The sequence below is a fragment of the Cucurbita pepo genome, chromosome LG14 (genome assembly GCF_002806865.2).
Source record: "Cucurbita pepo subsp. pepo cultivar mu-cu-16 chromosome LG14, ASM280686v2, whole genome shotgun sequence".
NCBI lineage: Eukaryota > Viridiplantae > Streptophyta > Magnoliopsida > Cucurbitales > Cucurbitaceae > Cucurbita > Cucurbita pepo.
In genome coordinates, this window is record NC_036651.1 from 887,325 (window position 1) to 914,450 (window position 27,126).

At 37.4% G+C, this 27,126-nt stretch overlaps 4 protein-coding genes across 4 annotated transcripts; all 4 read left to right on the top strand.

Moving 5' to 3' along the window:
- The first annotated feature begins 625 nt into the window (after nt 1-625).
- On the top strand, nt 626-5,375 carry LOC111810308 (conserved oligomeric Golgi complex subunit 7-like). The gene is made up of 10 exons (XM_023697001.1): nt 626-1,063; nt 1,735-1,824; nt 1,936-2,055; nt 2,130-2,231; nt 2,308-2,588; nt 2,883-3,022; nt 3,177-3,375; nt 3,503-4,178; nt 4,336-4,668; nt 4,892-5,375. The coding sequence occupies exons 1-10, from the start codon at nt 779-781 to the stop codon at nt 5,168-5,170; spliced, it is 2,505 nt and encodes an 834-aa protein (XP_023552769.1). The 5' UTR covers nt 626-778; the 3' UTR covers nt 5,171-5,375.
- A 462-nt stretch (nt 5,376-5,837) lies between these two features.
- LOC111809641 (cell number regulator 6-like) lies at nt 5,838-9,069 on the top strand. Its single transcript, XM_023696015.1, has 5 exons — nt 5,838-6,070; nt 6,343-6,450; nt 7,174-7,288; nt 7,904-8,172; nt 8,704-9,069. The coding sequence occupies exons 2-5, from the start codon at nt 6,343-6,345 to the stop codon at nt 8,929-8,931; spliced, it is 720 nt and encodes a 239-aa protein (XP_023551783.1). The 5' UTR covers nt 5,838-6,070; the 3' UTR covers nt 8,932-9,069.
- A 1,956-nt stretch (nt 9,070-11,025) lies between these two features.
- On the top strand, nt 11,026-19,833 carry LOC111810702 (structural maintenance of chromosomes protein 2-1). Its single transcript, XM_023697457.1, has 21 exons — nt 11,026-11,637; nt 12,010-12,690; nt 12,853-12,996; nt 13,101-13,391; nt 13,484-13,669; nt 13,743-13,907; nt 13,996-14,055; nt 14,393-14,455; nt 14,552-14,643; nt 14,882-14,978; nt 15,454-15,570; nt 15,707-15,925; nt 16,389-16,529; nt 16,598-16,765; nt 16,846-17,030; nt 17,240-17,333; nt 17,400-17,488; nt 17,610-17,835; nt 18,401-18,475; nt 18,744-19,387; nt 19,475-19,833. The coding sequence occupies exons 1-20, from the start codon at nt 11,320-11,322 to the stop codon at nt 18,861-18,863; spliced, it is 3,531 nt and encodes a 1,176-aa protein (XP_023553225.1). The 5' UTR covers nt 11,026-11,319; the 3' UTR covers nt 18,864-19,387; nt 19,475-19,833.
- A 3,770-nt stretch (nt 19,834-23,603) lies between these two features.
- On the top strand, nt 23,604-26,823 carry LOC111809835 (MDIS1-interacting receptor like kinase 2-like). The gene is made up of 2 exons (XM_023696272.1): nt 23,604-26,193; nt 26,273-26,823. Exons 1-2 carry the CDS (start codon nt 23,646-23,648, stop codon nt 26,578-26,580), a joined length of 2,856 nt encoding a protein of 951 aa, XP_023552040.1. The 5' UTR covers nt 23,604-23,645; the 3' UTR covers nt 26,581-26,823.
- Nucleotides 26,824-27,126: the final 303 nt, after the last annotated feature.

Consider the following 27,126-nt stretch of genomic DNA (forward strand, 5'->3'; position numbering starts at 1 on the left):
ACCGAGTTGGGTTGAGTTTAGTTCATGTTCACTCTTATAACAATAAACAAATAATTAAAAAATCAATAATACGATCAAAAGTGATTGTAAAAAAAGGAAAACAACGTGAAAAATAAAAATAATGTGAAATTACAAAATTGTCCTCAAGTTTAAAACTTTTTTCCTATTCTATTTAATATTTGTAAAACACTTTGTGCAGCTAAACAAGTTGCAATTAAAATCACTTAAAAATAGGTAATCAAACACACGTGTCTTTAAATTGGAATTATTTTATATATATATATATATATATATATTAAAAAAAGAGGTTTAAGTTAGTGGGTAGGCCAAAATTCACTCTTAATGAAATTTTCAAACGTGATTTTAACAAATAATAATAAAAGCAATATGGTGAAATGTAATTAAAAATTAAAAATTAAAAACAATTATTTTTAATTTATTGAACGAGCCCGACAAAAGTGTTTGAGTTTGGGCCACGTACGTATAATTCGAAGGCCCAAAATTTATATTTTACCCAAAAGGGCCCAAATTTCTGGCCCAAGTTTGAAGGAATTTTTATTTTTATTTTTATTTATTTATTTTTTAATTTAAATTTTAATATTAAACATTTTATTGATTATTTGAGTCTTACTCTTACATAGGTGTGTAAGGGAAGAGGAGTTGGCTCAATATTGAAGGTTGGTTTTAGGAGGTGTCTGTGATTTTGAGCTCCTTCTTCCGATCCCGAATCAGCTGCCAATTCCATGGATCTTTGAATCGGGAAGACGTCTGAGTAGCCATGAATCTGGATTTAGGTCCGTTTTCCAGTGAGAGTTTCGACCCGAAGAAATGGATCAACTCGGCTTGCCAGACTCGCCATCCACACGAGTCTTTGGACAAACACCTCGTCGATTTGGAGATGAAACTTCAAATGGTGTCCGAGGAGATCGCTGCCTCACTCGAGGAACTCAGTGCCAGTGCTCTTCTTCGCGTTCCTCGTGCTACTCGCGATGTTATCCGCTTGCGTGACGACGCTGTTTCTATCCGATCTGCTGTCTCTGGGATCCTCCAGAAGCTTAAGAAGGTGACACCAAATCGTATCCCATCCAATTCAGTTGCCTTTCTCTTTTCCAATTCTTTTATGGATTTTCGAGGAAGTTTGGTTGGATTATTTATGCTAGATTTGAGGCTGCTCTGTTCCGTAGTTTCTTCAGCATTTTATGATTATGTGTTTATCTTTAGTATATTCACTACGTTGCACCAAAAATACGAAGAGAAAAATTAAAGGAGGAAAGGACTTGTGGTAGAAACTCAATGCGTAGACCATGGAGGTTATGGAAAGTTTCAACTCCCATCATTTTGTATTACTGGTAATCTTATGCTTATAGTCTTGGGACTTGATCTTCTAGTTGGTCTAGTGGTTGTCTGCGAGCTTGTGAATTTGGGTTGTACATCATTTTGATGTGAATATAATGCTCAAACAATTGTATTATCAACATTTTGTCGTATAGAGAATGTTAATACGAAGAGGATGCTACACATGTTATATTTTTTAAATTTGAAACGGACCTTGTTTAGATAGAACTTTTTGATGCCAAGTTCGTCCACTGGTGAAAGAATGCTCATGATTGAAGGATTTTTCCCTATTTTTTTAAATTTTTCTTTATTTGTTTATGTATTTTTGGGTTGTTACAGTTATTACTTGAAAAAAAAAAAAAAAAAAACTCAGTGTTTCAAGCAATATATCTTCTGCAGGCAGAGGGATCCTCCGCAGAATCTATTGCTGCCCTTGCAAGAGTTGATACCGTCAAGCAGAGGATGGAAGCTGCCTTTGAGACATTACAGGTAGAGACTGTTAGATGAAGTATGCATGTTCTCATGTAAGTGCTTACACAAACCAACGTTTAGATAACATATGCATGTATTTGTATTTTTTTTTTTAATTGCATTCACTAGGATGCTGCTGGGTTGGCTCAATTAAGTTCAACGGTGGAAGATGTCTTTGCCAGTGGTGATCTTCCTCGAGCTGCTGATACCTTGGCCAACATGAGACATTGCTTGTCTGCTGTTGGGGAGGTAAAATTCTCCATGGTGCTTTTTCCTTCACATGTTTGCTAACTGGAAGGTAAACTCACTTGATGTTCTATTAGGTTGCTGAGTTTGCTAATGTGAGGAAGCAGCTTGAGGTCTTAGAGGACAGGCTTGATTCTATGGTTCAACCTCGTTTAACAGATGCACTAACAAATAGAAAGGTACATATCTTTTGCGAAGGCTTGTATTTGAATATATGACTTTTTATGATTTACAAGCATTCCATGTACGGTATAGGTCGATGTTGCTCAAGATTTGAGGGGAATTCTGCTTCGAATTGGAAGATTCAAATCTCTAGAGCAGAACTATACGAAAGTTCACTTGAAGCCTATGAAGCAACTTTGGGAAGATTTTGACTCAAAGCAACGAGCACATAAACTTGCTAATGAAAAGAGTGAATTTGAAAGACCGACAACTAATAATGATTTTCAATCAAGTATTCCATCAGTTTCATTCACCAGTTGGTTGCCAAGTTTCTATGATGAATTGCTACTTTATCTCGAACAAGAATGGAAATGGTAGTGTTTATGTTCTAATGCTTTTATGTCCTGTTTATTCCGAAGAATGCATGGTAGATAACTTATGTGTTCTGTTATGATATTAGTTTTGTATTTTGACTTCTGTTAAATTTAACCCTAAAATTTAACTTCATCATATTGGACGTCAAATTTGAATAATTGATGAAACTAATACCTTTATTTATTATTATTTTTTTTCTTTTGTGAGATTTGCCACTAAATTTTCAGCATTCTTGTGGTCAGGCGTCCTTCTTTTATTTGTTATTTGTTAAAGCGTGAATTTGTCATCTGCAGGTGTATGATTGCATTTCCCGATGATTACAAATCTCTTGTCCCAAAGCTTTTGATTGAGATAATGGCAGTTGTGGGGTCAAGTTTTATTTCCCGCATCAATCTTGCAACTGCAGATATTGTTCCTGGAACATTGGGGAAAGGTTGAAGTGAACATCTCAAATCAATTTTATACTTTCAACCCTTAAGTACTTCATTATATTGTTTATGATAAGTATAGGCGTAGCCGGGGTTAATCTATGCACTGTATATTTTAGTTTTATGGTTTTCCCTAAGCATATCCGTTTGCTGTTTCAGGAATATTAGATGTTTTATCTGGAGATATGCCAAAGGGTGTCAAGATTCAAACAAAGCATCTACATGCACTTATTGATCTACATAATATGACCGGAACCTTTGCTAGGAACATACAACATCTGTTCTCAGAATCAGATCTGAACATTTTAACCAACACGCTAAAGGCTATATATTTCCCTTTCGAAGCCTTTAAACAAAGGTAATAAATCATAGATGGTGACAATCTTGTTGTTTTAGAAATGTATCCACTTTTTTTTCTTCTGTATTCGATGGGAGTATTATGTTCTTGCAATGCGTCCAACAATTTATATTCTCCTTGTTCTTAGGTACGGACAAATGGAGCGTGCTATCCTTTCATCTGAAATTGCAGAGGTAGATCTTAGAGGAGCTGTCACTCGAGGTGTGGGAGCCCAAGGGATTGAACTTAGTGAAACAGTACGCAGAATGGAGGAGTCTATCCCACAAGTTATTTTGTTTCTTGAAGAAGCTGTTGAGAGGTGCATTAGCTTTACGGGTGGTTCTGAAGCTGATGAAATACTTTTGGCACTTGATGATGTGATGTTACAGTTTATTTCTTCACTCCAGGAAACTCTAAAATCCCTGAGAGTTGTCTGTGGAATAGATCAGGGTAGTGATGGTGTTGGGTTAAAGAAGGAAACCGCCCTGGAAAAGAAGGATGGAACACGCAAAGTTGACTTGATGTCAAATGAGGAAGAGTGGTCCATCGTCCAGGGGACTCTACAGATACTTACTGTGGCTGATTGTTTGACTAGCAGGTCTTCTGTATTTGAAGCTTCTTTGAGAGCTACTCTTGCAAGACTGAGCACAACCTTATCTGTTTCGGTCTTTGGTTCAAGTTTGGACCAAAATCAGTCTCACATAGTCAGTGATCACAGCAATAGGGAAGTGACTATGGTTGGCAGGGCTGTCTTGGACATGGCAGTTGTTCGGCTTGTCGAGGTTCCTGAGAAGGCAAAAAAGCTCTTCAACCTCTTAGATCAGGTTAATCAATTGTTGTACCTCTCTTTCTACTCGTTACTTTTATCTATGTGAGAGGCCTTGTTCCCTGCTTTCCCTGGTAGACTCGTAGAATTTTGGGTTCAATTGATCTTTCTCTCTCTGTTTTAGCATCTGAGTAGTTTCTTTCATTGTCATGCAGTCAAAAGATCCACGTTTCCATGCTCTTCCACTCGCATCTCAGAGAGTTGCAGCATTTGCGGACAAGGTTAATGAACTTGTATATGATGTTCTCATATCCAAAGTTCGACAACGCCTAAGCGATGTATCTCGTTTGGCAATATGGTCTTCGGTTGAGGAACCTAGTGCCTTTCCGCTTCCAATCTTCAGTTCCTACCCCCAGTCTTACGTTACCAGTGTTGGTGAATATCTTCTCACTTTACCCCAACAGCTGGAGCCACTTGCTGAGGGTATCTCTAATAGCAATGCCAACAATGACGAGGCTCAATTTTTCGCTGCAGAATGGATGTGCAAGGTACCAAAGTCACATTCATACATTGAAGAAATTAAAGAAAACAACCCAGTTATCCTTTTTATAAATTCTGGTCTAACTTATTTGTCCTCATTATGTATACTCGATGCCTTTATCCCGAATCTCGGCGTTAGTTACCAAATAGAGTATCAATGTATCATCATCCTCTGTGTTTGTGACTTTGTAATGAAACACCTAATGTGAATCTCTGTTCTGTTTTCTGAAGGTTGCTGAGGGTACCGCTGCGCTTTACACAGAGCAACTGCGCGGCATACAACATGTTACCGATCGTGGGGCGCAACAGTTGTCTGTCGACGTCGAGTATTTGACTAACGTGCTCTCTGCCCTATCAATGCAGATTCCTCCGGCACTCGCCACATTCCTAACTTGCTTTTCAACTCCAAAAGACCAGCTGAAAGATCTTCTCAAATCTGATTCTGGAAAGGAGCTTGATCTTCCAACAGCAAACCTTGTATGTAAGATGCGGCGTGTCAACTTAGATTAGCACTTTCTTGACTGAAATATCTTTGGCCTTACGATCATTAACATTGATTATTGTTAATAGGTAATACAATTAGCTTGCATTAGACACCATATTAGTTTTTCTTAGATTAGGTAATTTGTTGGGGTGCTTCCTAACAAGTTGATATCTTCATTTGAACCGGTTTTCAGAAGCTCTCAAAATAGCCCATACACACACCTTCATGAGATTTCTTCATTGCTCTGCTTTCTACGTGTCTATATTATACTAGACATTAAATTATATAAATTACTCTCTAAAGGAATAGATTTCTAAGTATGTCTATTTAGTTGTAAATAATATTACATTTGCACATTAAAAGTTGTATGTGGTGTTGTTGAAAGGTATAGAAATTCAGTTATGGGACGTTGCAAATTATAAGGATAAGACATTGTGTAAGTAGAATACAATATTTCTAACGATTTATCTCCAACATTATAAATTTTTTAAGTTCAACAACATGTGAAGTGAGAATTCAATTTTCAATCTCATCAATGATATACGTTAAAATTCATCCAACTTAATGACGACTTAGTTTGTTAAGTATAATAAAGATTCGACCTTTGAGTTGATATAATCAACAATTATTCGAAAACCAAAATCAGATTTGATTCCATTAAAAAAAATGGAATAATTTCCAAAAATCTCCGCGAAACATAATCCGGGCGGTTCGGGGAGCGATGTCTACCACGTACCCGCCCATTTCGCATCGAATTTGATTACTTCGGTATTATATTTCCGTTCTTTCTACAAGTCAAAAGGGAAAATTGTGGATTAGTTGACTCTTCAAGGTCACTGAATCTCGGGGGAAATCAGATCTTCGATAATTAAGCGGGCATTTCTGCTGAAGATTCGTTGGGCGAGTCGATTTTCTTGCCAGGCTCGGTAAGAATCTTTACATTCTTTTGTTTGGTGTTCTTCACCTTGATCTTCGCATTTTTCACACTCCCAGAAAAAGATTAGTTCAAGGCTCGAAATCGTTTCCAAGGTTTGATTCTTATACGTTTGAATATAAAACGTTTCTTCCCCGTTCTATGGATCCAATGCATTTCAAGAGATGGAAGAATGTTGGATTGGATGCAAGTTACTTACTATTTTCAGAATAAATTACGGGGTTTATGATCTATCGTTTTTCTTTTGTTGGTGGACGATCTTAGATGGGGGATGGGGCTGCGCCTTCGCGGTATGTGAAATTGAAGAAAGATCAAGCGCCTTTAGAAGATATCAAGCCGGGGGAGCTCAACCAGCCCATTGAAGTTCCTCAGGTTAATTGATACATTTCTAGGACTTATTTTTGCTACTGCTTCTTTTTGACAGTCCTCTCTGTTGATTCGAGCTTTTCTGTTATAACATTAACATTTTGTAGTTTCTTCTGTAGATCCAATTGTGAGTAGATTCATTGTTCTAAAAGTTCCCTAAGAAATATTATTGAAAATGTAGAATCGGTATTTTAATAGTGAGGGAGTATCATAAATTCAAGGAGTCCAGGAGGCAATGATCAAAGGAGAAAGCTACATATTTAAATGTTCTTGAGGTTATACGTTCGAATCGTGGGCGTTTTTTTGATACGTTAAAAGTTGCAGGGTAAATCAGCTGTTAAATAAGATTGATGAATGATAAACGATGGAGGAAGGCTAAAACTCGATGATGTTCGCTCTGTGGCTATTGATTGTGTGTCGATAATGTGCTAACAACATTCATACTTGTTAAACCGTTCGTTTTTTAGATATCGGTGAGGTTGTTTAAGTGATGTCTCTAAAGCCTGAATAGATCTTCTTTGCCTTCTGCAGTAGAGTCTTACATTACAATGGAACATCTTTGATTTTCTTGATTTGCAGCTGTTTGACTTCTTTTTATGCATACTATGATTCCTGTTTAGATACCATATTCTATAGGTTTCTGGGTTGTGCTATATATATTATGTGTATGAAATTTGTATAATTTTGGTAGTAACTTTTTACTATTGCAATTCTCTGGATGAATTTCAGTTAGATGTAAGAAAATGCAACGAGTGTGGACAGGTGCTACCCGAAAGCTTCGAGCCTCCAGCGGATGAACCTTGGACAACTGGGATTTTTGGCTGCACTGAAGATCCACAAAGTTGTAAGTTTCCATATGCATAGTATTCTTCTTAATCTATGGTTTTCAGATGGGATCTTGGTAAACAGCTTTGCAGTATGATAATGACTTGTGTTTCTGAACATCTAAGACTTACAATTGCATACCTTGTCAATGAGTTATAGTAATAAGCACACCGCTCAATGAACATCTAAGATCTCACAATCCACCCCCCTTGGCACACCGCTCGGTGTCTGGCTCTGATATCAATTGTAACATCCAAAATCTACCGCTAGCAGAAATTGTTCGCTTTGCCCTCCGTTACGTATCTCCGTCAGTCTCACGATTTAAAATGCGTCTGGTAGGGAGAGGTTCCACGCCCTTATAAGAAATGTTTTTTTTGGACCGAAGTCCTTTTTGTAGTTAGTGTCGGACACCTCATTTTGTGGTGCGACAATTCGGTTTCTTACCAAAACAAATTCTTAGGAGTGGTTACTAAAACTATGAATTCTTCTTAGTTCCCTTAGCTTCCTCGGTTTCTCTCTTTCCTCATCTAGCATGCATAGAACATATGGGAAACCTTATACATGTTAAAAATTGAAACTTCTGCAACTCTACTATTGGCGTTGCTCGTTTCATATGCCTATTTTGCGTATACAGGTTGGACTGGACTGTTCTGTCCATGTGTTTTGTTTGGGCGCAATGTCGAAAGCTTGAGAGACGACGATATGGACTGGAGAAAGCCATGTGTTTGTCATGCTATACTTGTTGAAGGTGGCATTGCCTTGGCGACAGCAACTGCAGCATTCCATTGCATTGATCCAAACATGTCTTTCCTCATTTGTGAGGGATTGTTGTTTACCTGGTGGATGTGTGGCATATACACTGGACTCGTCCGCCAATCTTTGCAGAAGAAGTATCATCTTAAGGTAATATTCAGTGTTTGATTTGTTAACTGGACAATCTGTGGTTGATTCCGACTAATGGATACTATATGTTTTGTGCGATCCCATATCGGTTGGATAGGGGAATGAAATAATTGAGATCTCATATCGGTTGGATAGGGGAATGAAATAATTCTTAGAAGGGTGTGGAAACCTCTCCGTGTCAAACGCGTTTTAAAACCGTGAGGCGATATGTAGTGGGCTAAAGCAGATAATATCTGCTAGCAGTGGGCTTGGGCCGTTACAAATGGTATCAGAGCTAGACACCGGGTGGTGTGCCAGCGAGAACGTTGGGCCTCCAAGGGGGTGGATTGTGAGATCCCACATCGGTTGGATAGGGGAACGAAGCATTTCTTATAAGGGTGTGGATAACACTTTCTATCAGATGCTTTTTATAACCCATGAAGCTGACAGCGATATGTAACGGGCTACAGCAGACAATACCTGCTAGCGGTAGGCTTGGGTTGTTACATTTTTGCACATGTTGTATGCTAATCGAAGTACTCGTGATTGTAGAACTCCCCATGTGATCCTTGCATGACACATTGCTGCCTGCACTGGTGCGCGCTTTGTCAAGAACACAGGGAGATGAAGGGACGCCTAGCCGATAACTTTGTGGTGCCAATGACGATCGTGAACCCGCCAGCCGTTCAAGAAATGAAGTCGGAAAATGATCGTGAACCCGTCACTTCATCTTCAAGCATGGGGAATGGGCAGACCAGTTTGGAAATGCAGGCTTTGTAGATCCCCTCATCGATACATTAGATTGTTTCAGCGAGCTTCTCTGAGACTCAGACCACCCAAGAGTGTAATGAACTCGCTGAGTCCTTTCAATTTGTATCTTAAATTTTCTCCAGATATTATATAATTAAAAATATGAAATTATAAAAGAAAAAAATTTAAATAAAGTAAAAAAAAAAAAATATATATATATTATTTGAAGTAATGGCCATTAAAATATTAATATTCAAATTAAAAAATTTGTCAAGTAAAACTAATTTTTAACCTTATCTAAATGCAATAAATTCTTTATTAAACTATTTTCCGTCGAAGAAAATAATAAGAAAATAATAATAAATAAATAAAATATTTGTTTATACGTCTCTGTATAAATACAACTTTTTTTCATTTACTCTGGTTTATTGAAGAGTAGTTGCAGATGGCGAGAGATACCCTTCCCTACGAATTCGGCGGCGGCGGCAAGTCTTGCAGCAGTCCTTCGAAATACGATGTCGTCGGAGACATCTTTTTCGGTAAGGATGATATGAAAGGATACGTATGGGATGAAGTTTTCACTGAAGAAACAGTTCGATTCCTGGAAACAGAGCCCGCCGTGGAAGTTCTGAGAAAGAGAAGCAAGAGAAGGCTAGAAACGTTCAAATGCTTTGAGTTCTTGAAGCTTCTGTGGTGTTTCAATTTCTAACTCTCTCTTTTTAATTTTCGTCTTTGTAGATCGATTAAAATGTCCATATTGATTGATGATTTTCGGCCTTTTTTGCTTTCTTTCTTCTTCCTTGCTCGATCTCGATGTTGATGCATCGAACTGGAAAGCAAGGATTTGTAATTAATTAGAATTGTGATCTCTGTATCCTCCAATCTTAATACATAATAGAGCTTCAGATGAAATCTCTTCCTGTTATTTCGTGTTTGGATCTGTTGCAATAGGATTTATGATTTTGTTCTGAGCAAATTTCTCGGAATCCAAACAGTGTTAGGACAAGCAAGCGATTCATAATTTAGGTCGATGAACTCGAATGGTTTGGAAAGTAAATTACGTTTTGATTTGATGATGGAATTTTTGTTGAATGCATAAACGTGACTCAAACTTGTTTTAATTTACAAGGGATATGTTAAAATATTGAATTTAGTGTTGTAGAGTTGAACACTTCTCTAACTCTATTATTCTCTTTAAATTAAACAATACATATATAATATTCCTTCAACAAAAACAAGGAAAAGCATTTGTTTTCTTGTAAATGTTAGATGGGGATAGGGAAGCTTTACCCCTGCAATCGTCGGTGCATTGGGCTGTGCTGGTGCTTTCCAAGTTAGATTCCAAACAGCTTATCATATTCCCATTTCCTCCACTCACTTTGTATGGATTAATTTGTCTATGAATCACTTGAAACTGACCATGCATTTCTAAGCCACAATAATCCCAATAATGTCAAAATACTATCCTATATTCCTACTGGTCTGACTTTCTCTTTAATTTTCTTAAAATACTTATTAGTTGAACACGATTCTTGATATTCTCCACTTTGAGCATAACTTTGTTTTGGGCTTCCTCAAAAGGTCTCATAACAATGGAGAGAGTATTCCTCCATTATAAGCCCATCATCATTTCCTAAATGAGCGGATGTGAGCGGATGTGAGACTTTGATCATTCAAGAGATTTGACTTATGCATTTTCTTACTTATAAATCCATGATCAACCCCTTAATTAGCGATAGTGAACTCCTCTCAACAATTTTCAACAAATTATATCAATTTTTTTTTCATGGTAATAGTAGAAAATTCTATTTATAAAAATTAATATGTATAATTATACGCTCCCATACCATCTATAGATGCAGAGATCCAAGACCTTTTTAAAAATTTTAATGTTTTTCTATTTGGGGAAAATTCAATAAAAATTATACGTTTTCTTTTTAAAAATTGTCTGGTTATTTGGGCCTTAAATGGATCCAACATGGATGCAAGCCGCGGCCCATAAGTCTGATTTAAAATTAAAAAAACGGGAAATTACGTTAAAATAATTGCGGATGAAAAATACTTAAAATATGAAAAAGCTCCTATTTTCTTTTTAATTATTATATTTTTTGAAAATGGGGACGATGAAGAACTGAGCGATTTCCCGCCTTCGAGAGTTCTCTTCTTTTATATCTCGCCCGGTCGATGAAGCAAACTTCAGATATTTTTCACTTCGAAATTCTCCCACAACTCTCTGAAAATCCAGAGCTCTAGGGTTTCGACCTCCGAATCCGATTAACTAGCGTTTGAACAACCCTTCTAACAATCTCTGTTAGGGGTTCTTTCAGAATACACCGTTTTCGTTTTTCGAATTTGAGTGTAATCTGGGTTTTGAGCTTCTGTGACCTGTAGCTGTAGCCTTCCCTGTATCTGGGAACGATGCACATCAAGGAAATCTGTCTGGAGGGGTTCAAATCCTACGCGACGAGGACTGTTGTACCGGGTTTCGATCTTCACTTCAATGCAATTACTGGGCTTAACGGTTCTGGAAAGTCCAATATTCTCGATTCGATTTGCTTTGTTCTGGGAATTACCAATTTGCAGCAAGTTCGAGCTTCGAATCTTCAGGAGCTAGTGTACAAGCAGGGGCAAGCGGGTATTACCAAGGCAACTGTGTCGATTGTGTTCGATAATTCTGAGAGGAAACGGAGTCCACTTGGGTATGAGGATCACCAGGAGATTACAGTGACCAGACAGGTGTTGTAACTTTGTAGCTGTTCTTTATGTTTTTTGTTTAAATATTATGGAATTTTATTTTTCTAGTTGATTTTTTCGTTACTATTGCCTCAGTTTAGTAGTGGATAGTAAACAGACTGTCAATCGAGGTCTACAATTTCTTGATTATTTGCTGCACAGATGCTGCTGTTCATATTTTTCCTTTGGAATTTCTCATTAACTAGCTTAGCCGTGTGGAAAATTTAGATATTAGTAACTTATACACCATACAACTATAGTTTCCTGTGTTTATAGAAAGTAAGGAGAAAAAACACGGTTATCCCTCAATCAAGGACTCTTCTTTTGTCAAATTATCAAATTTGATGTTTGAAGCTAATTTGGCACATTGTACAGATTGTGGTTGGAGGGAGGAACAAGTATCTGATCAATGGGAAGCTTGCGCAGCCTGTTCAAGTTCAAAATCTTTTCCACTCAGTGCAGCTTAATGTTAATAATCCACACTTTCTGATTATGCAAGGCCGCATCACCAAAGTCTTAAATATGAAACCGCCGGAAATTTTATCTATGCTTGAAGAAGCTGCAGGGACAAGAATGTACGAGACAAAGAAAGAGGCTGCTTTGAAAACACTTGACAAGAAGCAAAATAAGGTAGATGAGATCAATAATCTTCTTGACAAGGAGATACTGCCTGCTCTAGAGAAGCTGAGGAAAGAACGAATGCAGTACATGCAATGGTCAAATGGCAATGCTGACTTAGATAGGCTTAAGAGGTTTTGCATAGCCTATGAATATGTGCAGGCTGAGAACGTAAGGGATAATGCAGTTAGTCAGGTAGAACAAATGAAGGCAAAGATTTCAGAGATTGATGACAGTACAGTAAGGATGCAGTCGGAAATAAAAGATTTGGAGACAAAAATCACCACATTGGTTGCAGAAAAGGAAGCCAATATGGGGGGTGAAGTAAAAACTTTAACAAATAAAGTAGATCTGCTATCTAATGATCTGATTAGGGAAACGACTGTACTGGAGCATACAGAAGACACTCTCAAGGGTGAAAAGGAAAATGCTGAAAAGGTTTCTGGCTTACAATCTCAAACATGATTTTATATGTCCCATCAAGCTTCTTGAACTTGATTGAAATTCTTATATAGTTATCTTTAGTTCATATGGAATTTCACATCTTTGGCTCGTTATTTAGATAAACGTATTCTAATTTCTAAATGTGGGTTTTGTTAGATGATTAGTAATATAGAAGATTCAAAAAACTCTGTGGAAGAGAGAGCCTCTGCTGTTAGAAAGGCTGAAGAAGGAGCTTCTGATCTAAGAAAATCAGTTGAAAAGCTGACTAAGAACTTGGAAGATTATGAGAAAGAATATCAGGTAACCGATGGTTTCATGGGTCGATTGAATTATTGACATTTCATTTCTCGCACTCGACATTTGNAAAAAAAAAAAAAAAAAAAAAAAAAAAAAAACTTGTACAGGGAGTATCAGCTGGCAAGGGAAGTGGAGATGAGAAGAAATGTCTTGAAGATCAACTAGGCGATGCTAAAGTAGCTGTTGGGAGTGCTGAAACCGAACTAAAACAATTGAAAACAAAAATAAGCCATTGTGAAAAGGAACTTGCGGAGAAAACTAAGCAATTATTGTCGAAGCGTGAAGAAGCTATTTCTGTAGAGAATGAGTTAAGTACTAAAAGAAAAGATGTAGAGAATGTCAAGCTTTCGTTGGAGTCTCTCCCATATAAAGAGGGCCAGTTAGAAGCTTTACAAAAGGCCAGTGCTATTTCTTTGATTCTTTGTACTAACTAATTAACGCATCGATATTGATTTGATTGATCATCATGTTAACCTATATCTTTATGCAGGAACGTGCATTTGAAATGGAGAGAGTACAAAAGCTGAAAGATGAGATACGCAACCTTTCAGCACAATTAGCTAGCGTTGAATTCAAATACCGTGACCCTGTAAAAAATTTTGATAGGTCAAAGGTCAAAGGAGTAGTTGCAAAACTTATCAAAGTAAAAGATAGTTCTGCAATGACCGCCTTAGAGGTAGCTTGTTATACATGTTGCAATTCATAAATATGTACTAGAATATGTGCTCTCAAGTTAAGTGAATATGCAGGTCACTGCCGGTGGAAAAATGTTTAATATAGTTGTAGACAATGAAAATACTGGAAAGCAGTTGCTTCAGAATGGTGATCTTCGGAGGAGAGTAACAATTATACCATTGAGTAAGATACAATCTAATCCCGTTCCCCCAAGAATTCAACATGCTGCTGTCAAATTGGTTGGTTACTTAACTTAGTTCTCTTCACAGTATTGGCATTCTAAGTTCGCTTATTTAGATTTTTTTTTTCAATCGGTTACCTTTTTAGGTTGGGAGGGAGAATGCCGAACTTGCACTTTCTTTAGTTGGGTATGAAGAAGAATTGAAGGTATGCTTAGACTTTTCCTTTTTATTGTATGTGGTTATAGCCTTAAATTGTTGATATATGTTGGCGTTTCTTTTCTGTGAGATCTTGATCAAGGGAAAGATGATTTAATAGATTGTTGGGAAATAAAGGGAATTTTATGCAGTTGAAGTTTGATTTAGCAACCTGGTTGTGGTTGTATGCAATAACGATGGCCATTTCAAGTTTGTACTAGAAATGTTTTCTTTTTATAGCAAGATACGGATGAATGGACTTGGTTGCAATTGTGCTTTTGGTTGTTAGGGAACTTTTGTTTTCTCAATGCAAATAACACGTTTCTCTAAATTGGTGCGCATTGTAGAGTGCAATGGAGTATGTATTCGGTTCAACCTTTGTTTGCAAAAATATTGATGCTGCAAAAGAGGTATGTTAATTTAGTGTCCATGCTGAGAGAAATGATGTGTTCTTAGAGAAAATAATAAGTCTGCTTATAGCCTTTTTGTTATTTATCAATCTACAGGTTGCTTTTAATAGAGAAATTCACACCCCAAGTGTTACACTTGAAGGTGACATTTTTCAGCCGAGTGGTCTATTGACTGGAGGAAGTCGCAAGTATACCTCTAAACTCTCGTTTCTGTTTATAGATTTAGCATGAACATTAAAGATTATGGATATGCAAAGTAAACAGGTGTTTCTTGCATACTTAAAACCTCTTGATTAGGTTCAGGGAACGCCGTATGCCCTTGACCTGGGTATATGTTGAATAAAAATAGCATATTTGCCTTCAAGCTTTAATTGCTAAGATCCAAAATTTGAACTCAGCTTGTTAAGCAATTATCTCTCTTGACAGGGGTGGTGGTCAATTGTTGAGGCAGCTTCATGATTTGAAGGGGATGGAAGCCGAACTTTCCATGCATCAGAAAAAATTATCTGACATTGAAGCAAAGGTAGGCTGTACAGTTTTTCTCTCGACTTTTATGGAAAGAAAGAAATATAAGCAAGCCAACTAGTAGGATTTCTGCAATATCTTTCTGAAGTTCATTGGTTGCAGTTCATACCATTTCTTGGTTTTAAGCTCAATAATGTCAATGGGTAATACATGGTTTTATTACATGATACACGAAGAAGGAATTTCTTAATGTAAACAAACAAATATGGACTGCTTTGTCTTCGTATTTTTCTGTCAAAATTGCTCTTTATTCACAGGGGAAAAAAACTCAACGTCCAAGTGTATTTATAGATTATTTGTCAAGTTATCTAACTATTACTTGTTGAAGGCTGCACAATTTTCATGCATTTCTTGTGGATATTTAAAATTGTTTCAGTACTTCTTTGTGGCGGAATACTTTTTGAAAATTGAATGGTGTTCTGGTCAGCTACCTATTTCAAAATTCTTATGTTTAAATTGTTTTTTTATGTCAGATTTCAGAGATCCTTCCACTCCAAAAAAAGTTTGTGGACTTAAAGGCGAAGTTAGAGCTTAAGATGAATGATCTCTCGTTATTTCAGACAAGAGCAGAGCAAAATGAGCATCATAAGGTTTTATCACTTTTGACCTCTTTATATAAGTCTAATGTTTGGAATTATGTTTAGATTGTAATTTGATGCTCGAGTCTTCTTATCTTGAACTCAATTTGTTTCGGCTTTTTATTCTGTTCTCTTGGTGTCTTTTAAGCTTGGTGAATTGGTGAAGAGGATTGAGCAGGAGCTTGAAGAAGCAAAAGCTACTGCCAAAGGAAAGGAACTTGAATATAAGGATTGTGTGAATGCTGTTTCGTTGCTTGAAAAATCAATCAAAGAGCATGACAATAATCGAGAAGGAAGGTTAAAAAACCTTGAGCAAATGATTAAGGCGACGAAATCTAAACTGCAGTCATGTTTAAAGGATTTAAAGGTACACGGCTTCAGTAGAAATTACCATTCCTGACTTTCTCATTGAAAATTGGTAATTAAGAATAATATCGTTTTGAATACACGCCCTCCTGTACGTATTTCTTTTATTTTTTATTAGATTCAAAATTTTGCGCTCACTTAGTCAAGTAAAAAATTTCAAGCTTTAACAAATGACGAGATAGGTTATAAAACTGAATAACTATTTAGAAGAACACAAATATTACAGGAAAATGAAGTACTTCATCCAGACACCTTCATATGCTCATTGTAGGATTTGAGGCGTATGTAATATGGAAAATGTTTTGGGGGAGGCCACGCACGTTGGAATTCTATTCTTCTGGCGATTCCATGATAGCTAATTGTTAATGTATATTCCGATAATTTATTAACAACTGTGCCATCAATTTGTCAGCATGGTGTCTAACTTATCATCCTTTTTAACACATGGTCCTACTTGCTTGTAGGGGCATGAAAATGAAAGGGAGAAGCTTGTCATGGAAATGGAAGCTGTTGTACAAGAGAAGGCAACATTAGAGGCTCAATTAATTGCTATGAAAACACAAATTAACAATTTAACCTTGGAACTAGAAGAAAAGAGGGCCAAGGTATAAGAAAAACCTTTAGCTCCCTGAAGTTGAGAGAAATTATTGTTACCTGATTCTCTCCATTGCAGGTACTTTCCATAAAAAGTAAAAATGATCTGGCTCAGTCTGAGCTCGATGCAGTCCGTTTGAAGATGAAGGAATGTGATTCCCAAATCAGTTGCATTGTCAAAGAGCAGCAAGAACTTCAACATAAACTTAGTGAAATGAGTATTGAGAAGAAGAAAATGGAAAATGATGTATAATACTTATATCGTATTCATTCTAAGGTAATCGAGTTGACACTATCAATAAACAATACCTTCTGTTTTTATGTTAGGTAAAACGATTACAGATGGAAAGGAAAGATTGTTCTGTTCGAGTGGACAAATTGGTTGAGAAACATGCATGGATTGCATCTGAGAAACAGCTATTTGGAAAAAGTGGAACTGATTATGATTTTGAATCACGTGATCCTTGTAAAGCTATAGAAGAACTCGAAAGACTGCAGGCTCAACAATCCAGGTGAGTGGCATGGCTTAGAAATTCAAGTTTCAAATATTACTATTTAAATGGCTATCCTAATTTTTTGGGCATATTGTGCATGCTTTTGCAATTATGCAATACCGATCTTGATAGATGCTTAACTGATTGTTGTGAAATTCGAAAGATTATGCTAAAATCGTTACCACCCTACTCTCACCCCCTCTACACTTTTCTCTTTGCATATGAAGCCTTGAGAAAAGGGTGAACAAGAAAGTAATGGCAATGTTTGAGAAAGCGGAGGATGAGTACAATGATTTGATGTCCAAGAAGAACATCATCGAGGTTAGTTTCATCAGTTATGCATACATTTCCTTGTCTTCATTTTACTAACTAAACTCTCTTTTTTAGAACGATAAGTTTAAAATAAAGAAGGTGATCGAGGAATTAGATGAGAAAAAGAAGGAAACCTTGAAAGTGACTTGGGTAAAAGTTAACAGGTGAGTAGAATTGTGTAGATCGTTTGCCATCTCATTTTAGTTCATTCTTGTCCATTTTCCCCTGTTTTCCTCGACTCAAATAAGTAAACTGAGCATCCTGTTTGATATTATCTTTATACAGTGACTTCGGTTCCATTTTTTCTACATTACTACCTGGGACCACGTCTAAATTAGAGCCTCCTGAAGGTTGCAGCTTCTTAGATGGTCTTGAAGTACGAGTAGCATTTGGTGGTGTTTGGAAGCAGTCATTATCAGAATTAAGTGGAGGTCAACGATCTTTGTTGGCACTTTCTCTAATTTTAGCATTGCTTCTCTTCAAACCAGCTCCACTTTATATCCTGGACGAGGTTTGTTCGATTTTCTTGACTGTGGTTCTTTGTAAAATACACTTTAAAATTTGATCAACATTATTGTTTTTTATTCGGGATCTTGGTTTGGAAATTTGATGGAGACTAGCTCCGGATTACACCGGATGATTTACGCCTCTTTTTAGCACATTTCCTTGACCTTGTTTTGAGCTAATTAAGATTACTGTGAGCTCTATCATCTGTGTCCTTTTCTCTCCTTTCTTTGCTGCTCTCCCTTTTATCCCCTCTTTTTTCTTGGGGTTTGGGAATGGGTGCTTGTATGTTTAATATCTCACTCTGCTGTACTTCTTAGGTCCCAAAAGGGTAACAAAAAGAAGGAAAGAGATGATCAAAGGGTTGATTGGAAGTAATGGGATAATATAAATTTTTTTTTGAAGAATTTTTTTTATTTTTTTATTTACAACGCAGCGGGAAAGTGTCATGATAAGACATTTTTTTTCACTTTTAGTTTAATTTGTTTTACTCACTTCTGTCCCTATATATAGGAGAACATCCTGTCATCAAATTGATATGCAACCATCATTGTGTGTTCCTTGATTTTCAGGTTGATGCAGCCCTTGATTTGAGCCATACACAGAACATCGGGAGGATGATCAAGGCTCACTTCCCACATTCACAGGTTTCTTTCATTTTCTCGACACTCATCTCATTTATTATTTTTTTTGAAACATGTTTTCCGTACAGTTGCATTTCAAAATGAAAGGCTAATTGGTTTACTAGCCATAAAACAATCAAAATATGAGATTTAAGATGGGATGACTTCTACCAGGATGAAATATTATTGAAAGAAAAGATTCATATCAGTAATTGTGTGAACTGTCGGCTCATTTTGATCCAAGCAGACAATGTTATGGTAGCTTATCCTTTTCATTTATTTGATCCAACAGTTCATCGTTGTTTCACTCAAAGAAGGCATGTTCAACAATGCCAATGTACTTTTCCGGACCAAATTCGTAGATGGTGTTTCCACTGTTCAGAGAACTGCTACTGCTAAGCAAAACAAGTGATCCTTATATTGTACAAGATCTTAGTCCCTTTTACTTCTTTCTTATTTCTGTGGAACAAATGATATTTTTATTGTTTTCCATCAAACCCATTACAATGATATGTAAATTATTGCCAGAAATTTCTGAACATATTAAACGAAAGTATATAGACGGCCGGCTTCATTGACTGAGTAACACAGGTTGGTGAATCTTCCTTGGAAAAATATAAAAGTTGGTGAAGACCGCTAGTGGTAAATCGCCAAACGGTCTCCGAGTCAAAAAGTGTTGTGGAGACCAAAACTTTGAAATCTGTTTCCTTGAAAGTGAAGCCCTCCCGTTAGCGTATTGGGTTAGCCAATATATATACCCACCAAAGTCACTCTAATCCCACACACAATTTTGAGCTTTGTACAATCACAAACCAATGGCTTCACCTACAGCTTTGGTTGCTTGGAAGAAGGTTGCCTTCTTGGCTTTCCTTCTTATTGCTGTCAGTGTTTCTGCAAGAGAACTTGCTGGGGCTAACGTTGTCACTCGCACAGCCCGTAAGTCCGTTTAAGCTTTTGAGTTAATAAGTGATTTAACTGTTCTTTTCATGAGACTATAATCACTTTGTGTGTTCGAGTCAACAGGTGAGATGGCGACGGAGCCCAATGGTGTGATAGGAGGCAGCAGATTAATAGCTCGACAATTGGATACCGCTTGGAGAGGACATTATTCTCCTCCTCCTCCTCGTCGTTCTCCTCCTCCTCCTCCTCCTCCCCATTCCTCCTAAGGGCAAGGTCTTGAGGTCTGTTGGTGTATTTTATCTTTAGTTACCCTTCTTTGCCCTTTTGGTGGGTTTGGATAATAAGGATGTCTGATCTTCAAGTTTTATGAATTTCTTTTCCTGCAAGGTTGTGGCCTTTGAAGGCGTAGGTGTGTGTGTCGTTGGAGTTAAATTCAAGCTTAATAATCAGAGTTTAATAGCATACTACTCTTGTTGTTTACAGTGTTTCTATTTTGTAATTACTTATGTCAATGTCAAACACACAAAAATATGCAATTTTATCACTTAGAGTGAGCAGTGAATACAAAGAAAGAAAGAAATGGCCGACTTCCTTGACTTCACAGCCCAAGTCGACGGAGGTAAGTGGTAGGTAGGAAACAGTCGCACCACCTGCCAACCTTGGCACTCTTATTCTTCACCTTTTTCCTCTTCAAAATCTGAAGACGAGTAGCCTAAGGGGCATGAAATTACAACTCCTGCACTTCCTCCACCTCCACTTCGATGACTGATCTCACTACACTTAGAGCTTAGTGGTAAATATTCGCCCTTAACAAGTTGAGGGCCAAATATACCGACCAATAGCTTTCCATGCTAAGATTTGGATTAAAGACTTGAAATCATACTTCAAATTCTGGGCATGGGCATGTGAGGTGTTATCGATGTATCTGAGCGGTATCTCTTCTAGTAAGATGTGGTTCGAAGATGAACCAAAACAAAAGCTGGTGGGCATGTGACACTTGAGTAAATGGGTATATGAATGGACGAAGAACACATTTGAATGAGAGCGATCTTGAGGATAGGATTACTAAGAAAAAGTTAAAAGAATTGAAAGTTATTATTTACACTAATAAGGTGCACCTTCATTTTCGGGGTTCAATCATAAAAACTCTAAATTTAGTGTGTTTTACTTAGTAATTTTACCTTCATTTTCGGGGTTCAATCATAAAAACTCTAAATTTAGTGTGTTTTACTTGAGTAATTTTATGTTGGGTGACCTCCATGTAAGCGAGGACATGAACTACTGAGAAAAGACAAATATATTGTGTGATAGCTATCAAAATTTATCAATCAAATGAAAATACTTGTGACATCTCCACAAGAGATCAAATTAAAATGAAAAAAAAGAAAAGAAAATAAAGATCTAGAGTAGTGTGAGGTCATGAAAGCTGAGGCCATGAAACCCGAGTGTCAACCACTCAAAATGGCCGACATGTTTGACTCTTGGAGCTCACGAGTGGAAGTGGAAGTAGCAACAGCCACAGCCACAGCCACAGCGACGAGCTGAAGTCTTGTAAGTTGGGGCATCTTAAATATAAGTAAACAAAGTTAGGCCTTGAGCTACCTCCAAAAGCTTATTAAAAAACATGGCGTCCCCCAGGAGGATCCGGATTTCCCTTCTCTTGAAGCTCCTTTTCTTCGCTTTGCTTCTCATTGCCTCCACTGCCTCTGCAACCAACAGCAACCCTTTACTCCACAATCCTCGTACTCGTAAGTTGTCTGTCTTGTTTCCCATTACTATTCTCTGATACGTAGTAGTAGTATCCATGGTTTCATGGTTTCAATTGGTTTCAGGCAAAATGGCAATGGAGTCCAGAGAGGTTGGGAAGGGTACAGCAAAGAAACCAACTGCTGATGATGTCCCATGGGGAGGAGGCTATGTTCCTCCCATATTAAGCAACCACCCTTGATACCTCATTTGTCTGGATCAGCTCTGTGTTCTTCTTTTTGTTGCTGTTCTTGTCTTTTGGGGAGCATCCCATCCAATCTTATGTTCTTCACCCTACAATAACTTTAATGTTTCTCTTTTTCTTTTTGATTTTAATAGAAAATTGTATTACGTAACAAAATCTACCTCATATGTGAACATATTCTTAAAATAATGTCATGAACTTAAAAAAATCGTTAAACAATTACAAAAATAAGAAAGGGAATATGCAATGTCTGGTCTATTCCAAAGGTGAAACAAGTAAAATGCATATGCCCTAATTTTTATTCTACGGTCGTCATGATGATGTTGTCATCCATGTAGAGATACCTTTCCTTCACCTGAAAAAAATAAGAGTACACGTGACTTGAGTATTTTAAGAAGTACCTAATAAGTACCTCAAAAAAAGTCGGGTAATACATACACTAGCAATGATGAAGGGACTTATCCTTCCATAAAATCATTTCATATTTTTGTACTCAACTTTCTAAATCTAGGCCAAAAATTGGATGCATAGTACTTTTATACCCACGACTTACGTATGCGCACATGGACCCACTAGATAGGTGTATATGTACCCCTGAGCTTACCCTTCAGCTAATGCACGCTAAATCACCGGAAAGTGGAGTGGAGTGTTGCCCACATTTGATTTTTAAATTATTTCTAAAATTATCTTAGCATTATATTTTGTTAATGATTTTTAGCCTTGAAATCAGAGAACAATAAGTAAAACACATTCAAAAGCTTCAATTATTAAATTATGAGTAGACGAAGTGGAGTAGAGTGTTGCCCACTTTTGGCCACAATCCTTGAACCCATTGTGGAGACTTCTTTCAAGGTGGTTAGGTGGAAAACTTAGCACATCTTCTCAACATCTAATCCTTTCTTTTTTCAACTATTTCAGACGTTGTAAAGTCAATTCTTGTTAAATATTGTTTATTTCTCGTTTTCATTCGTACGTAGTTTTAGTGTAACGGCCGAAGTTTTAGTGTAACGGCCGAAGCTCACCGCTAATATATACTGTCCTCTTTGAGTTTTCTCTTTCAAATTTCTCCTCAAGGCTTTAAAACGCATTTGCTACAGAAAGGTTTCCACATTCTTATAAAGAATGTTTCGTTCTCCTCTTCAACCAATGTGGGATATCACAATCCACCCCCATTTGAAGCCTAGCGTCCTTGTTGATACTAGTTCTTTTCTCCAATCGATGTGGGTCTCCACCAAATTTATCCTTCTTCGGGGCCCAGTGTCCTTACTGGCACACAACCTCCTCACTGGCACATATTCCGACGTCTGACTCTGATACCATTTGTAACGATCCAAACGCACCACTAGCTGATATTATCTTCTTAAAATTTTTTGTTTCTGGGTTACTCCACTGTTTTTAAAATGCATCGTAAAGCAAAGACCTTCATTTTCAACCTTTCAAAATTGGACCACTTTCTAAGCTTGGAAAGATTTGGTTTGTTCTTCTCAACTTGTAATAATATAATAATCCAATTTTATTCACCTCCAAGCATTTGGTCAAAGTCAACTCGTCCAATATTAATGAACAAAGCTGGTCCTATCCGTCGGCCATTCGAGTCTATCACCATTTTTTAAAAATTAAAAAATCTTTTTTATAATAATATCAACCTCCAAAGTTGGTTAATATCGTATAAAATAAAATAAAATAAAAATTTATTTATTAGTCAATAAATCTGTTTCCTAATAATCACATTTGTTGAAAATTATAATTTATTTCCATGGCTTTTAGAAAACCATTGCATTCACTTCAGTCACACATTCAACGATCATATGGTTTATTGTCAACTTGGAATTTAATTTTCTAGAAATTTCTGTTCTTCCCCCTTCAAATTTCCCTTCAATATTTAAAATAATTAAACCTTTAACTACTAATAAAATATTAGATAAGTTAAAAGTTTTAAATATATATATATATGTATATTATTATGTTTATAACGTCCTAAGTTCTTAGATTTAGCCAAGATTATGGATAAAATATATTTAGTTTCTTGAAGAACGGCTAGAACACAACCACTACACGTGATTTAATTTTAAAATAAAAAAGGAAAATTAGTTGTTTGAATACTTAGAACAAGACAGAATCTAAAGTAGAGAAGACAGCGACTTGAAAAGGTGGTAACCTGTTTGGTCGTTTTTATCAAAAAATTTCCAAATCTGCACACTGTTTCTTTTCTTTTTTCACATTGAAGACTTCGAAACTTGGCAAAAAAGGTTGAATTTTTGACCCATGTTCATCAACCCAGTTCGTTTCTTCTATATATCTTCACGATATCTTTCTGAAATTCCCAATTGGGAGCTTACAACTATGGCTACTCATAGCCAAACCCGACGATGGTGCTACTCTGTTTCGTTTACTCTGTTTCTTCTTCTCTCTGTTCAAGCCATTGACGCCATAGCCATGGAAACTGAAGCTCTTCTGAGATGGAAACAGAGTCTCCCCAAGCAGTCGATTCTTGATTCATGGGTTGTTCCTTTAAACTCGAGCTCCTCTGTTTCAAACCCATGTCAATGGCGGGGCATTTCGTGCAATAAACAGAGCAGCGTCGTTGAAATCAAGCTCGACAATACTGGTTTAGTTGGTACTCTCGATCACTTGAACTTCTCTTCGTTTCCAAATCTCCTTCGTCTTGATCTCAAAATCAATAATCTTACTGGTGTGATTCCCCCCTCCATTGGTGTTCTTTCAAAGCTTCAGTTTCTTGATCTTTCCACCAACTTTCTCAACAGTACTCTGCCTCTGTCTCTCGCGAATCTCACAGAGGTTTTTGAGCTTGATGTTTCTCGTAATTCCATTACTGGGTCTTTGGATTCTCGTCTTTTTCCAGATGGGTCTGGTAATTCCAAAACTGGGTTGAGGAGTTTGAGGAATCTTTTGCTTCAAGATACTCTGCTTGAAGGCAGAGTACCTGAAGAGATTGGGAATATCAAGTCTTTGAATTTGATTGCTTTCGATAGAAGCCAATTTTCAGGTCCAATTCCTCAGTCTTTGGGGAATTTGAGTAACTTAAACATTCTTCGTCTCAATGACAATCATTTCTTTGGAGAAATTCCTCAAAGTATTGCAAATTTGAAGAACTTGACTGATTTGCGTCTGTTCATCAACGATTTATCTGGTGAAGTGCCACAGAATTTGGGAAATATGTCATCTTTAACTGTTCTTCATCTTGCTGAAAACAATTTCATAGGTAGTTTACCTCCCGATGTCTGTAAAGGAGGGAAACTCGTTAATTTTTCAGCTGCATTCAACGGTTTTACCGGTCCAATCCCTATGAGCTTGAAGAACTGTCCTAGTTTATACCGTGTTTTGATTCAGAGCAACAACATTACCGGATCATTGGACCAAGATTTCGGAGTGTATCCAGAGCTTAATTACATCGACTTAAGCAACAATCAGTTCAATGGAAACCTCTCTCCAAAATGGGGAGAATGCAAAAACTTGACCCTTTTGAGGATCACAGGCAACAGGGTTAATGGCGAAATCCCAAATGAGATCACTCAGTTGGAGAATCTGGTAGAGCTCGAGCTTTCGTCGAATAATCTCTCTGGATCGATACCCAAAAGCATCGGAAACTTGTCGAGCCTATCGGTACTTGGACTACGAAACAATCGGCTTTCTGGGTCGATCCCTGCCGAGCTCGGAAGCCTTGTGAATTTAGCACATCTAGACCTCTCCATGAACATGTTGAGTGGATCAATCCCTTCTGAAATAGGCGACAGTGTGAAGCTGCAATATTTAAGCTTGAGCATGAACCAGCTGAATGGCTCAATCCCATTTCGAATAGGAAGCCTTGTGACCTTGCAAGATTTGCTAGATCTAAGCCACAATTCATTAAGTGGAGCAATTCCTTCCCTTTTGGGGAATCTTCGAAGCTTGGAGAATTTAAACTTGTCTCATAACAATCTTTCTGGATCAATACCAGATTCATTAGGCAACATGATGAGCTTGGTGTCTATTAATCTATCCAACAACGATCTAGAGGGCCCTCTTCCAAGCGAAGGCATCTTCAAAACAGCTAAATTAGAAGCTTTTAGTAACAACAGAGGATTATGTGGAGATTTGAACGGTCTCCCACGCTGCAATAGTCCTGTGATGACAGATGATCAAGAACAGAACAGCAACAAAAACCTTGTAAAGGTTCTTGTCCCATCTTTATTGGGAGTACTTTTAGTATCCATTGCAATCTTTGGAGTTGTTTTTTGTATCCTTAGAAAGAAAACCAGGCACGATCCCGAAGCGAACATGACAAGAGTGAGGGAGAAAGTGTTTTCAAATATTTGGTATTTCAATGGTCGAATCGTGTATTCCGACATAATCAACGCGACGAACGAGTTCGACGACGAGTACTGCATAGGGGAAGGAGGATCAGGGAAGGTTTACAAAGTGGAAATGCCTGGAGGTGAGGTGTTTGCAGTGAAGAAGCTGCATTCATGGGATGATGAAAAGGGGTATCAGAATCAGAAGAGTTTTGAGCATGAAGTAGCTGCTTTGACAGAAGTAAGGCATAGGAACATTGTTAGGCTGTATGGATTCTGTTCTAGAGGTGTTCATACGTTTTTGGTTTATGATTATATTGAAAGAGGGAGTTTAGCTCATGTTCTGAGTAGAGAAAAGGACGCGAAGGCATTCGAGTGGTCGAAGCGGGTCGAGGTCGTAAAAGGCATTGCACAAGCGCTATCTTATCTTCATCATGATTGTCGGCCTCCGATTATACATCGCGACGTAACAGCTAACAATGTCGTGTTGGACTCTGAGTTTGAAGCACATCTTGCAGACTTTGGTACGGCAAGGTTCTTGAAACCTGACATGTCTCGTTGGACGACTGTTGCTGGCACTCATGGCTACGTTGCCCCAGGTGAGATTTAATGTTCTTCGAGTTTAATTTTGTGTTTAATAGATTCCTTAACTAAATAGATGAACTTCAAATGTGACAGAGCTTGCATACACTATGGTGGCGACTGAGAAATGTGACGTTTATAGCTTTGGTGTCGTGGCGTTTGAAGTCTTGATGGGAAAGCATCCAGGAGACGTAATTCTATCGTTGCATTCTTCACCTGATTATAAGGTTGAGTTGAACGATATCTTAGACTCTCGTCTTGCGCTTCCTCAAGACGAGAGAACAATCAGTGACTTGAGTTTGATAATGAGTCTAGCAATTTCGTGCTCCCAAAAACATCCCCAATCACGACCAACTATGCGCAATGCATGCCAGTTGCTGGAGCTGCAAGCGGGAAACAATTAGTATTTTGAGACAACTTAATCGGTGAAGTCTTCGTAGCTGCCGATCATCCAAAAGTTTGTTTCATAGTTTAGCGTATTTTGTATTTTGGTTGTGATTGTTATTTGGTGATCTTAGTCTCCGAGCATTTATCAAATTTGATGCATTATTATTTTCAAAAGAGTTGTGTACATAACGCTTAAAGAATTGTGTTGTAAAAGATTTTAAGAGAAGATTATCTAATTAAGATGACGTGATTGATTGTTATTTTAATAGCATTTTCAAAGAGTTCGTTTTCAATAATAGGTTACTTAAATATTATTTCATAAACAAAAATTGGGAGGTAGACGGATGAACCATTTATCCACCATCAGCTCAGCTTACACCCACCGTTACTCGATATTATCTTCTTTGAATTTTTTATTTCAGCTTTCCTTCAAGGTTTTTAAAAACACGTCTGCTAAGGAGAGGTTTCCACACCTTCTCGAGCTTACAAAGAACGCTTCGTTCTTCTCTCCGATTTAGGGTCTCACAATCCACCTTCATCAGAGTCCAGTGTTCTCGTTGCAC